We start from the raw sequence: 12,603 nt of genomic DNA, 5'->3' as shown, positions 1-12,603 counted from the left end.
GAGACCAGTAGTACTGAAGGACCTCTCCTACCTGCAGCGCAGAGACTTCAAAGTGCATGGTGGTCAGGTTGGAGATCAGAACTCTGATTTAAATTACAACAATATCAGCAAACAAATCGACGAGGGAGTGAAAGAGGGCTTCGCAGAAGCAGAGGTGGTCAGAGGGGTGTTAAGGATCATCAAACCAGGGGCCTTTAAGGATATGCTTGTAAACAAAGATTCAATTACAGTATCTGAACTCAAAGGCTTCCTCAGGTCTCACCTCGGAGAGAAAGCAACGACTGAGATGTTCCAAGAATTGATGTGCGCCAGGCAATCAGACCAAGAATCACCACAGCAGTTTCTCTACCGCATGATTGGGCTTAAGCAGAAACTCCTTTTCCAGTCCCGGCAGGCCAGTACAGACATTTCTTATGATCCCAAGACAATGCAGGAGGTGTTCCTCCATACTATCTACCAAGGTTTGGGGACAAAACATGCTGACCTCCGGCAGAGACTGAGGCCTCTAATCTCAAACAGTCAAGTCACAGATGAGGAAATCCTTTGCCAGGTCATGAAAATAATAAGTGATGAGAATGAGCACCAGCGTAGACTGGGCCAACTCCCCCGACAAAAGACAACACAAGCACACACAGCGCTAAGGTTGAGATGGGAGATGGTAACAATAACAAGTCGCAGGATACAGCCTCCGACAATAAAAATCTCCAGACAATACAACAGCTCACTTCTCAGGTAGAGACCCTGACACACATGGTGGCTTCTTTGATCGAGCAGCGGACAGCAAATACTCAGGTGTCTTACCCTCTAACTATGCCAGCCCACATCCAGTCACCCCCTCCTTCTCAGCCAAACCCCAGCAGACCTGTCCAACCACAGCTGAGACAACCTGCAGTTCAGGTGAAAGGAAGGACAGCTCGTTGCCCGAAATGTACTGACCAGAATGCACAGGAGTGTAACCATTGCTTTGTGTGTGGAGAGGCAGGACACAGAGCAGTGGGATGTCTGCAACGAGTCAGGGTCCAGGGAAACGGGGTTCGGTCTTTGTGGAGGGACGCCCAGAGACCGGTGAGCAGCTTCAGTCCCAAACAGTAACAAATAAACAAATAACCAGACACCCCAAACCATACAAACAACAAAAAACACATACACTGATGAGCCAGAGTAACATCACCTGCAAGGCATCCCTAATTGGAAAGAAAAGTCTGCTGAAGTGTTTGATTGGCGGGTACCCAGCTACCGTCCTGTTTGATTCAGGCTCGCAGGTGAGCATAATTGACCAACAATGGATGGACACTCACATTCCTAACCATATAGTGAGACCCCTTTCTGAGCTTTTAGAGGAAGAACTTGGCGTCTATGCAGTCACTGGCCATGCCGTCCCATACAGTGGATGGGTTGAGCTCACTGTCAATCTTGCAGGGAATGAAGACCCCAATCTCACCATACAGGCCCCTTTCCTAGTCAGCCCGCTGCCACTGCCCCAGCCCCTTCTAGGAGCCAATGTACTCCAGGAGATCATCAGAAGGAAAGAGTCCTCGGGCGATGCAGTTGCAACGGTTGTCAGCCTTCTCCGCAGGGCATTTGGAATAGAGGAGGAACAGGTGGAGGCCATTGTGAATTTCATCCAGGTGCCTCCTAGGACATACTGTGATCCAGTCACTATAAGAGTGGGCCAAGACCATGCTATCATTCCCCCTGGCAGAACAGCTCATGTATGGTGTAGGGTACCCCCAAACTTTGATGTCTCTGACCCCGTTGTTCTATACGAACCGGCTGAGGAAAGTGTTGTCTTAGGGCAGTTGAGTGTAGGAGAAGGCCTCTTGGAAATCAATAACACCCGACGGCCTTATGTTAAGGTGCCCATCTCCAATCACTCAAAGCATGAGGTCACCCTGCCGAGGAGAACCTCTCTGGGAACGATCCAACATGTTATCAAGGTCCTTGAGACCAATGCACCAAAGTTATATCAGGTTGAAGCCACACCAAGGAAGATGACATCAGTCGAGGTTAATGGTGTCGCTTCTCCCAGTACCTCTCCACCCGAGTCCTGGCTTCCTCCTGTTGATATCAGTCACCTCAGCCCTGAACAACAACAGGCGGTAAAGGGAGTGCTCTATGAGGAATGTGGCGCATTCGCCCGTAACAGCGATGACATAGGGTGCATCCCCTCCCTACAGATGGAGATCAGGACTAAGGATGATATCCCAGTTCAGAGGGCCTACGCATCCATCCCAAAACCACTCTACAGGGAAGTTAAGGAGTACATCCAGGAGCTGTTGGTTAAAGGGTGGATCGTGAAGTCCCAGTCACCTTATTCAGCTCCTGTCATCTGCGTAAGAAAGAAAGATGGGTCCTTACGCCTGTGTGTTGACTACCGGCTCCTCAACAACAAAACCGTGCCGGACCGCCACCCTCTTCCCAGGATTCAGGATCTCACAGACTCCCTGGGAGGATATGCCTGGTTTTCGATCCTCTATCAGGGGAAAGCCTACCATCAAGGCTTCATTGCTGAAGGATCAAGGTACCTGACTGCATTTATAACCCCATGGGGGCTCTACGAGTGGGTCCGAATACCCTTTGGGTTATCGAACGCCCCAGCAGCTTTTCAAAGGAGCATGGAAGGTATGCTCGACACGCTGAGAGATGAGTGCTGCATCCCTTACCTCGATGACGTGTTGTGCTTCTCCAGGTCCTTTGACGAACATGTGCAGGTGTTACGCAGAGTCCTTCAAGCCTTACAACACCACGGGGTAAAGTTGAAGCCGGAGAAATGCGAGCTCTTCCGCAAGGAGGTCCGATATGTCGGCCGGTTGGTGTCAGCGGAAGGAGTAAAAATGGACCCCAAAGACCTTGAAGCAGTACAGGCACTGAAAGGCAAGACGCCACAGACAGTTGGAGACGTCAGGCAGTTGCTTGGGTTCCTGAGCTATTATCGAACATACGTGCAGGACTTCTCACGTATAGCCAAGCCCCTGTACGACTTGCTCCAGTCGAAGCCCAACACCCCTCTGTCCAAACCACCACGAGGAAAAACAAAATGCAATCAGCAGTCCTCCCGAACTCCGGTAGAATGGAATATACAACACCAACAGATCCTTGAACAGCTTGTGGAGCGGCTGACCAAACCCCCAGTGCTGGCGTATCCCGATTTCAACCACCCCTTCACACTCCATACAGATGCCTCCCAAAAAGGTCTCGGTGCAGTTCTTTATCAGAACCAGGATGGGAAGATGAGGGTGATTGGATACGAGTCACGCACACTAACATCAACAGAACAAAACTATCACCTACACAGCGGAAAGCTTGAATTCCTCGCGCTGAAGTGGGCGGTATGTGAGAAGTTCCGTGACTACCTATTCTACGCCCCGCATTTCACAGTCTTCACGGACAATAATCCCCTCACATATATTCTGAGTACTGCCAAACTCAACGCAGTGGGTCACCGGTGGGTGGGGCAGCTGGCCGATTTCCACTTTGACATCAAATACCGGCCGGGCAAAACCAACATCGATGCTGACACCTTATCACGTTGCCCCCTGGACATCGACACCTTCATGGCTGAGTGTTCGGAAGAGTTATCGGAGGAGGCAGTATGTGCGGTATGGGAAGGGAGCCGGAGAGCACAACAAGGAGATGTGGCCTGGGTGGCAGCCCTCAACTTAACATCCCACAGCCAACCTCAAGTTGAGCCTCTGCAGGAAGTCAGTCATGATGAGCTTGTGAGGGAACAAAGAAAAGATCCCGCTATTGGGAAAGTGATGGCGTTGAAAGAGAACGACACACCACTAACAGAGGATGACAAAGAGAGAATGAACGTACACACGAGGAGGCTGTTAAGAGAGTGGAGCAGATTACACATAGAGAATGACCTTCTCTATAGGAAGAGTGCAGGTCGACAACAATTGGTCCTGCCCGCCACCTACAAGCGAACCGTACTCACCCAGCTACATAACAACATGTGTCATGTTGGTGTTGAAAAAGTTCTGAGCCTAGCGAGGGAGCGATTCTACTGGCCTTTCATGAAAGGAGAGATAGAGGAGTATGTGACCAGGAAGTGCCCTTGCATTAAACAGAAGAAGCCAGCTACACATGAAAGAGCACCAATGGGAAGTATTACATCAAATTCGCCCCTTGAGCTGGTGTGTATCGATTTCCTTCACCTGGAGACCTGCAAAGGTGGATACGAATATATCCTGGTGGTGGTTGATCACTTTACCAGATTCGCGCAAGCCTACCCCACCAGGAACAAGGCTGGTAAGACTGCTGCTGACAGGCTTTTCAATGATTTCATCCCCAGATTTGGATACCCAGCCAAACTCCACCATGACCAGGGTCGAGAGTTTGAGAATGAACTCTTCAGAACTCTCAGGCAATTAGCTGGTGTCGCCCACTCGAGGACCTCTCCGTATCACCCCCAGGGCAATCCTGCAGAAAGACTCAATCGCACGCTATTGCAGATGCTCCGCACCTTGGGAGAGAAAGAGAAGGAGAATTGGAAGGACCACCTACCCCATGTACTCCAGGCGTATAATTGTACAAGGCACGAGGCCACAGGTTTCTCCCCGTACTACTTGTTGTATGGTCGACATCCTCGCCTACCGGTGGACATCCTCTTCGGCCTCATAACAGATGAGGGAGCTGAAATTAATGGACCAAAAGGATATGCTGAGAAATGGGCAGGAAAAATGGTTGAGGCATACCGAATAGCAGACGCAAACAGCCGACAGTCCAGCTCCAAAGGGAAGAAATATTACGATAAAAGGAGCAGAGGTGTGGTTCTTCAGCCTGGGGACAGAGTCCTTGTACGCAACCTCAGCGAACGAGGGGGGCCTGGAAAGCTTAGACCGTACTGGGAGCAGCTTATCTACATCGTGAGAGAACAGGTTGGAGACAATCCTGTCTACAAAGTAAGCCCTGAGGCGGGAGGCCGACCAGCTCGCACTCTACACAGGAACCTCCTGTTGCAAGTCAACGACCTACCTGTAGAGCCTCTTCAGAACCCGACTACCAACACAGCTGAGTCACAAAAGAGGAAGAAGAGGACTTCAAACATCCCAAAACCCACACATGAGACACAGGGCCCAGATATAAGTGACTCTGAGGAAGAGGAAGGCGTGCCTCGCTACTGGTTGCGAGTACCGATGGAGAAACCAAGAGCTGAAAGTTACTTACCTGTGCCGCATGTTACTCCGGACTTCCAAAATAGATCTGAACAGGATGTGACCTACCTGGGAGAAACGATTCATGCAGAACCTGAACAGGACAGGGAGAGTGTTAGAGATGAGGAACAGGGGACATCCAGTGAGGATGAACATGGCATGGAGAAGCTTCAACCTGCAACCGTTCAAGAGGAACTGCATACTGTCCATCAAGAGAACAATGTTCCCACACCACAACCTGAACATCAGATCCCACTGAGACATTCCACAAGGGAAAGACGGCCAGGTTATGTGTTTACTTACCCATCCCTGGGTCAACCAGCTTATCACCCACGGCCCACTGTGAGTGCAGTTGGAATCCAGCCAGTACCGTGTACTCACCAGTGTCTCTGTACACCATACTTCCTCCACTTCCAACCCCCATCCATCGCCCCATACTCTTACCTACCTGTTGGGTACCCAGTTCACTGTGGATGAGACACCATGGAAGGCAATTACATACATTCCAAACTCACCTGAAGAGACCTGAATCACAATAAACACCATACATACACCATACATTTCATACTCACCTGTTGAGTCACTCATACATTATACATTGCATACTCACCAGGTGAGATCTGGAACACGCACTCTATAGGACGTATAGGATACACTAATTGAGAGTTGGAATGTGTTTTTGGTTGGAAAAAAAAAAAGTGTGTGAATGTTCAGAGTGAAATTGTTCAGGGTATCTTGTGTCAGGAGCCACTTTTATTTGTTGGGGAGTGTGTGATATACCCTTAAGTGATAATACAATAACCAGCGCAGCATTTAGTAGAATGTAAACTTTTATTGTGTAAGACAATAGTAATGTAGGGGGGGAAGCAAAGAAAGCGGAACCGAAGTGCGGGTATCGTTACACCACGGTGCTCAGGTGACGGGCACCTTCCTCTTCTCTCAGACAGAGGTTTGGAGACGAAGATGGTGGTTCGCTCTTTCACTCACTGACTTCGTGATTCCGTTTTCCAGGGTTTCATCTAGAAGAGTTGGGAGTAGTGGACCCCAAGTCAAAACCATTTGTTACTCCAGTTACACAATTTGAAACTCGTAACATAAACATGTGATCAATGCGCTTCTTGTCTTTGGGCTGGGTCAGGCCAGAGCACTTTGTCAACATCACAAGCAATATTGTCCCTCCTGAGGCAACGGGGGAAGAGGCCTCTTGTGTGCCGTATCCAGCCCTGACACCTCGCATACGCACTCGTCCTTGTCCTCTCACATTGTTTCTTCTATCCATTCTCAGACTTTCTCCTTCCCACCTTCAACAACCTGTTTGCTCTCTGAACTGGCTTATATTGGTTGTGTCACATCATTTGAAACAACTGAAATCAACGTTGAGTGGTTGTGTTCAATTAATGACATGTGTTCTCTAGTTGTATTTGATTGTTGCCACTTGTGTTTACCAGTATGGATGACGTGCATTAGAGTGCAGAATGTGTTTTGAGAATGTGTTTAGAGTTTTGCTGAAAAGTCCAAGTGAGATCTGCACATTGTGTTTTACCATGTGAAATGGTTTAAGGTATTGACAACAGACTGCACAATTAGCTAAATGAGTTCAGGCAACTGAGAACTTTGTTCAGCCAATGGGTTTTAGTGTTTTAGCAATTGAGAAACTAACAGGGTTGTCGGTCTCTAAATGTTTTAACTTTTCTCTCTCTCTCTCCACGTACCGAGCTCCACCTGATCTAAGAACCGTGGTCAGTAGGCGGTGCTTTTACACCAATTGATCTCTAATCTCCAACATAACCTGCTCCTGACCAGGTTAGGTGTTCAGCATAAGTTACTACGGCGATTGAACCCGGCAACAACTAATCCACCGTCGTGATACAGAAAACCCTGTGTTGAACCTGAAGTTACCTCGTTAACGCCAAATCTTGCCTCATAGTACAGGCCTCTGGGGGGTGAAAATGCCTTGTTGATGCTAGAGGTCAGAGGAGAATGGGCCGAGTGATTCAAGCTGATCAACTTTGACTCAAATAACCACTTGTTACAATCGAGGTATGCAGCAAAGCATTTGTGAAGCCACAACACGCACAACCTTGAGGCGGATGGGCTACACCGGCAGAAGACCCCACCGGGTACCACTCATCTCCACTAAAAATAGAAAAATGAGGCTATGTGCACAAGCTCACCAAAATTGGATAGTTGTCTGGTCTGAGTCTCAATTTCTGTTGAGACATTCAGATGGTAGAGTCAGAATTTGGCGTACATTTAGTTAACATGGATCCGTCATGCCTTGTTACCACTGGGCAGGCTAGTGGTGGTTTAATGGTGTGGGGGATCCCTTTCGCCTTCAGAACTGCCTTAATTCTTTGCGTCATTGATTCAACAAGGTGCTGGAAGCATTCTTTAGAAATTTTGCCCCATATTGATAGGATAGGGTCAAACACGGTATTAGTATGGTGTTCCTAGTAATCCTTCAGATGACTGTATAATAGTAATAGTAATAATAGTGGACTAAATGGTACAATTTTGCTTCTGAAATGTACAGGAGTAGAAGTACCTCATTGTATTTGTTAGTTTCCTCTACTGTGTAAATGTAGCTCTAAATGAGTTAGGTGACCCTTTTTAACTGGAAGGTTTCTGGTTAAATTTCCATGTAACATTATGCAAAGCGATTAAGTGGTGAGCTTTCTACTTTCTCTAACTTCAAGTGTGGCGAGCAACGTGCTTACTTACCTAATCTTGTTGTTTACTGTTTACCAGATATGACCAGACTTGTGCTGACATTTTTATTCACATTCATACTAATTTCTTTTAACCTGCTGAATAATGTCAGACACATTGACGCCACATCCCCTCTTCAGCAGAAGTACATTGACACATTAGATCACGTTCCGTTTTCCGATATCCAAAATCCCTCATGTCATTCAGGTTGGGCACTGCTCCCTGTAAGTAGACTGACTTCATGCATCCTGCTTTTCAATTTTTTTCACTGACACCCTCTGAGATGAAATCCAGTGGCCTCTCTGTATGTCAAACATGAGTGATAGGCAGGGTAGTTGAAGATTAAAAGGAAATGCAGATAAGTGATGAATACAGTGTTGGAATGTACTCTTTTTGTGGTTGCAGTTGCACAAGAAAGGGCCTCCCTTCTTTTCATGCAGTCACTGTTGACTCAGAGCTCGTCTGGGCTGAATCTTGCATCACTGAACACAATCTTGTAAAGGTCTCTACGAAAGATAACTGAAATGACATTTTTGTTCAATAACATCTATGTATGTACGTTGTATGTCTGTATGTATGTTTGTAATGGTAATGGCAGCAGCATGGGGGGGTGTCTCAAGCAAAATGTTCCACATTGTGGAACAATAAAGTTATTTGTAAGTGAACTGCTAGATAAAATCTGTTAGGTCTGAATGAGTTTTGTTCTGTAGGATGTTCTGTAGAACAGTGTAATTACTGTAGATGATACAGTAGTACTCTCATCAGAGTGTATTTCATGAGATTCATGTACCAGCCAACAGGTGGAGTGTTGAGCAGAAAAAGGCTTTTAAACTGCAGTAAACATTACATCATTGATATTCTGTAGTCATAACTAACAATATTAATCAACCGTCTTGCATGTACATATTGAACATAATCTATGTTCACGGTTTCAAGTAATCTATTGTAATGCTGTTTAAATTGTGAAGAAAGAACAGTAGTTATAATCTCTGAAATAAGTCAAAGCTTGTAGTTACACGCACAGGAAAGCATGTATTTACAGAGATTTCACTTGCGTATCCAGTTTCTGATAAACCCACTGCGAGATACACAGTTACCAGTTTATTAGGTGCACCGAGCTAAAACTAATGCATTCCAACATAACAGTCCTGCAATAAATCCCAACTCCATAAAGGATATAATGTTCAGTTTGTTTTAGCGAGGTGTTTATTCACCTGTATGATCATTTTGGTGGATGTAGTTTGTGGTGCAATTGAACTGAATTGTGTTTTACAGAGAGGTGTTTTTTTATATTTTGTCCACCCTGTTTTTTATGAGCGAATACTTGAATTTAAGTATATGTATGTGTATATTCAGTAAAAATTGGACTATGGTGCTAGTCTATCAGAATCAGAAAACATCAAGTACAACATGACTTACACAGTACACAGCAAAAACATACATGTCGCATTGAAACGTTTCTATGGTCAGACTCTTTACTTTTTATAGGAGTTTTGCTGTGTGTGTGTGTACATACATACATACATACATACATACATACATACACATACACACACTTTTTGTTGTTTCTTTTATTTATTTTTTTACCTCCTTAAGTGTCCTTTTAAAAAGGTCCCATTTTGTAAAAAGTTTCCATGTCTGAGAGGAAACGCTAACAGCACCACAATCTACAGAATCAACACCGCTCTAAAAATGTTTTAACAAAAACTGAACGTTAAAACATTCATGATGGTAGGGTTTATTTTATTGGACTGAATCAGTTTCAGCTAGGTGTACATAATACACTTTCAACTCAGTGTATATACAGTATAAGCTTTGTAGTGTCCCTAAAAAACAATTTGTTGGATTCAGGAAATCTCTACTAGATTCAGCAGCAGACTGGCTGTATCATGAGTATGAATTGGTCATAACAACGCAAACGTCAGAAGTGTTTCTCATCAAGTCTTTCAGCAGAAAAAAAAAGTTCTCAGGAAAAATCTCTCTCTCCCTCTCCCTCTCTCTCCCTCTCCCTCCAGGAAAGGGCGGTCACTTCCTGTCCAATTTAGACAGGCAGGATGGGGAAACAACATCTCGAATGCACACTGAACCCCACACAATGTGAATGTATATTGCATATACAATTACAAACTAAATAGAAAGCGGCTGAAATCAACAATCAACTACAATGTATCAAATGACAATGTGATAAAGATCGCATATAGTGATGAACTGAGAATTGTCACCTGAATCTGCAACTCCCCACAGCTTTACAGAGCTTTGTAGAGTTTCAGCTTATTGTTTAGCTGTCCTCTCCATAAGTTTAATGTTTTGGTTCGTCTCTCACACGACTCCAAAGGAATAATGTTGATGCAGTTGCAGCTGCTCTCAAGTGGCCAAAGAAAAATCCATTATTGCAGGTTTAGAATGCCAACAAAAGTTTACACTTTAAACCTTGGCAAGTATTTTTTATTTTTTATGACACAGTGGGGGCAGCGCCTCGAGCTTAGAACATTTGTACAGTATACAGTATTGTTAGCCAACAAATTCCTATTGACACATCCAGCAGATGTGTAGCAACATTGTCATTCATGTGGAGTTGTTTGTGTCCACCTGATGAATATAACTCCAATATTTACTAACTAACCACCAACTGAGGGAAATATCTGTCTCTTTAGCTGCTAAATGCTCCACTATGTTTACCAGCTGGTGCCTAACTATGTCTCTCTGCTGTTTGGTGCCGAGCAGGTAGTGTACCTTGGCTTGGAGTATTTTCATTTAAAAAAAACAAAAAAAAACAGCTGCCTGCTTCCACTCAAAACAACACAGAGAGCAGTGAAACTGAACCAAAGCAGTAAAACTGAGGGCTGACTAAAAGACACTAAAATGCTCTATAAAGCTGAGGGGACTAAACTAGAACCTGAGCCGCATTCTGCGTTAGAAAAGGATGTTTCCTCCTGATGTTGTGCAGCATGTATCTACATGATCCGTTTGTTGCAGTAAGGGAGAGTTGAGTATCAGACCCAGGTTCCTAGCGGTCTGGGTGGGGACTACCACAGAGATGTCAATGGTGATATATTAATATATTAATACTCTTGTACTTTTAAGTTAACGCAGGACGTTTACTTGTGGTTGTCTGAATACTTCCTCCACCACTGACCCTAACTAGTAAATATACACTTGCCTGTTTTACGTGTTAAAAGTCTCCATGGAGGTCAGAACTAACCTGAGGCGTTCCTCCTCCTTCTTTCGTAGCCTCATGTCCCTCTGCACCACCTGCAGCACATGCTCCGCCTCATTGTCCTTTAGCCCCGACAGATCTATCTTCCTGCCCATCGCTGACACACCTCTGGCTGCCATTCAACCCCTCTGACCAATCAGTCAGCTTGCTGTTATCTATAAAAGAGAAAAATATACATCAAGAAAAAACAAACACCAAAGTAAACTAATAAGCTAGACAAGTGCACAGAGTAGTGTTAATAATCAGTGGTGGAAAGAATATTTACTCAAGGACTGTACTTAAGTACAATTTTTATGTACTTCTACTTTACTAAGTATTTCCATTTCTGCTCTTTCTACTCTACTACCACACATTATGATTTAATACCATTACTTCGCAGATGACGATTAATCAAACAGAATATAATCAACAAATAAATGATTATTATTATGGATGAAGATAAGACTATTGATTAGAGTTAGGGTTATATTGGTAAAATTCACAAGCAACCCAGCAGTTTACATAATCAAAATATAAGCCAACTTTACCAGGTGCAACATTAATGTAGTACATTTTAATGCATAGATTAAAATTTAAATGCAGAGTGTAAAAGTAAATGAGGGTAAAAGTAAACGATCTGATTACTTCTTCCACCACTGTTAATAATGGTTTATGATGCTGAACAATACAAGTGCATAATGCATGTGCTCTTGTGCTTTATGAGGTTTGTAAAAGCACTTTGAATGAGGTTATATAAATAAACTCAATCATTTAAATTTATTCTGTGTAGACAGAGATTTTAACTGCCTAGAGGTGTTATTAACACCTAATTCACCTGTTACCAGCTGTGGATGTGACTGGGTGGAAATACAGTTCAACGACACCACAAACTACATCCTCTAAAATCATCATTAAGGGAAGTCAACACCTCTCTGAAACAGTTTCAACAAAAACTGAACATTATCAACATCATGAAGGTCGGATGTCTTGTTGTATTCAACTGCATTAGTTTTAGCTGGGTGTACCTCATAAACTGTCAACTGTGTACATTCTTTTATCATGAACTAAACCTTTTAAAAAAAAAATAATAATAATGTATTTCACTTTGTAAGGCAGTACAGGTACATTAACATTTTGTGGAATAAGTAAACATGGATAGAGTCCCACAGACTGTATGATAGTGAATTAAAATAACATCTGTTGCATAAACGCTAACCTGGCAGCTCATACACATAAAAAAAAACTCCTGGTTAACATACGTACATAACTGTGTCCATAAGCACTTAAAACTCAAGCCACTTACACAAGTAAATCAGGGGTATTAACACCGAGCAGGATTTGGGTTTTAGCCTTAGGCATTAGCATTCCTGAGGATGAAATCTCTCTCTGTCAGACATAAGGTTGAGGCCAACCCTTTCTGTGATTGAAGCCAACATGACAGCAGATCAGGGTGTCTCCAGTGAATCCCTGTGGATGTGGAGTTCACCTGTAGAGGAGAGCTGTTTAAGATTCATTTATTTGCCAACATGCCAGTCCAAG

The 12,603-nt window shown here is 44.3% G+C and overlaps 1 protein-coding gene across 7 annotated transcripts in view; it reads right to left on the bottom strand.

Moving 5' to 3' along the window:
• The window catches only part of si:ch211-106h4.9 (rab effector MyRIP), a 75,073-nt gene that overhangs the window by 61,965 nt on the left and 505 nt on the right, over positions 1-12,603 (bottom strand). For 3 of the 7 annotated variants that reach the window (XM_036004714.1, XM_036004719.1, XM_036004720.1), the window contains exons 2-3: positions 12,366-12,550; positions 11,071-11,241 (exon numbers count right to left, since the gene is read on the bottom strand). In XM_036004714.1, coding sequence (XP_035860607.1) covers positions 11,071-11,204 — 134 coding nt within the window. In that variant the 5' untranslated portion in view covers positions 11,205-11,241; positions 12,366-12,550. Of the gene's footprint in view, positions 1-11,070; positions 11,242-12,365; positions 12,564-12,603 lie in introns of all 7 variants that reach the window. The other 4 variants (XM_036004717.1, XM_036004715.1, XM_036004716.1 and 1 more) reach the window with 4 other exon arrangements.

The sequence above is a fragment of the Sander lucioperca genome, chromosome 9, assembly GCF_008315115.2.
Source record: "Sander lucioperca isolate FBNREF2018 chromosome 9, SLUC_FBN_1.2, whole genome shotgun sequence".
Lineage (NCBI taxonomy): Eukaryota > Metazoa > Chordata > Actinopteri > Perciformes > Percidae > Sander > Sander lucioperca.
The sequence above is the reverse complement of the archived record's forward strand: the minus strand, read 5'-3'. Positions and strand labels throughout refer to the sequence as shown.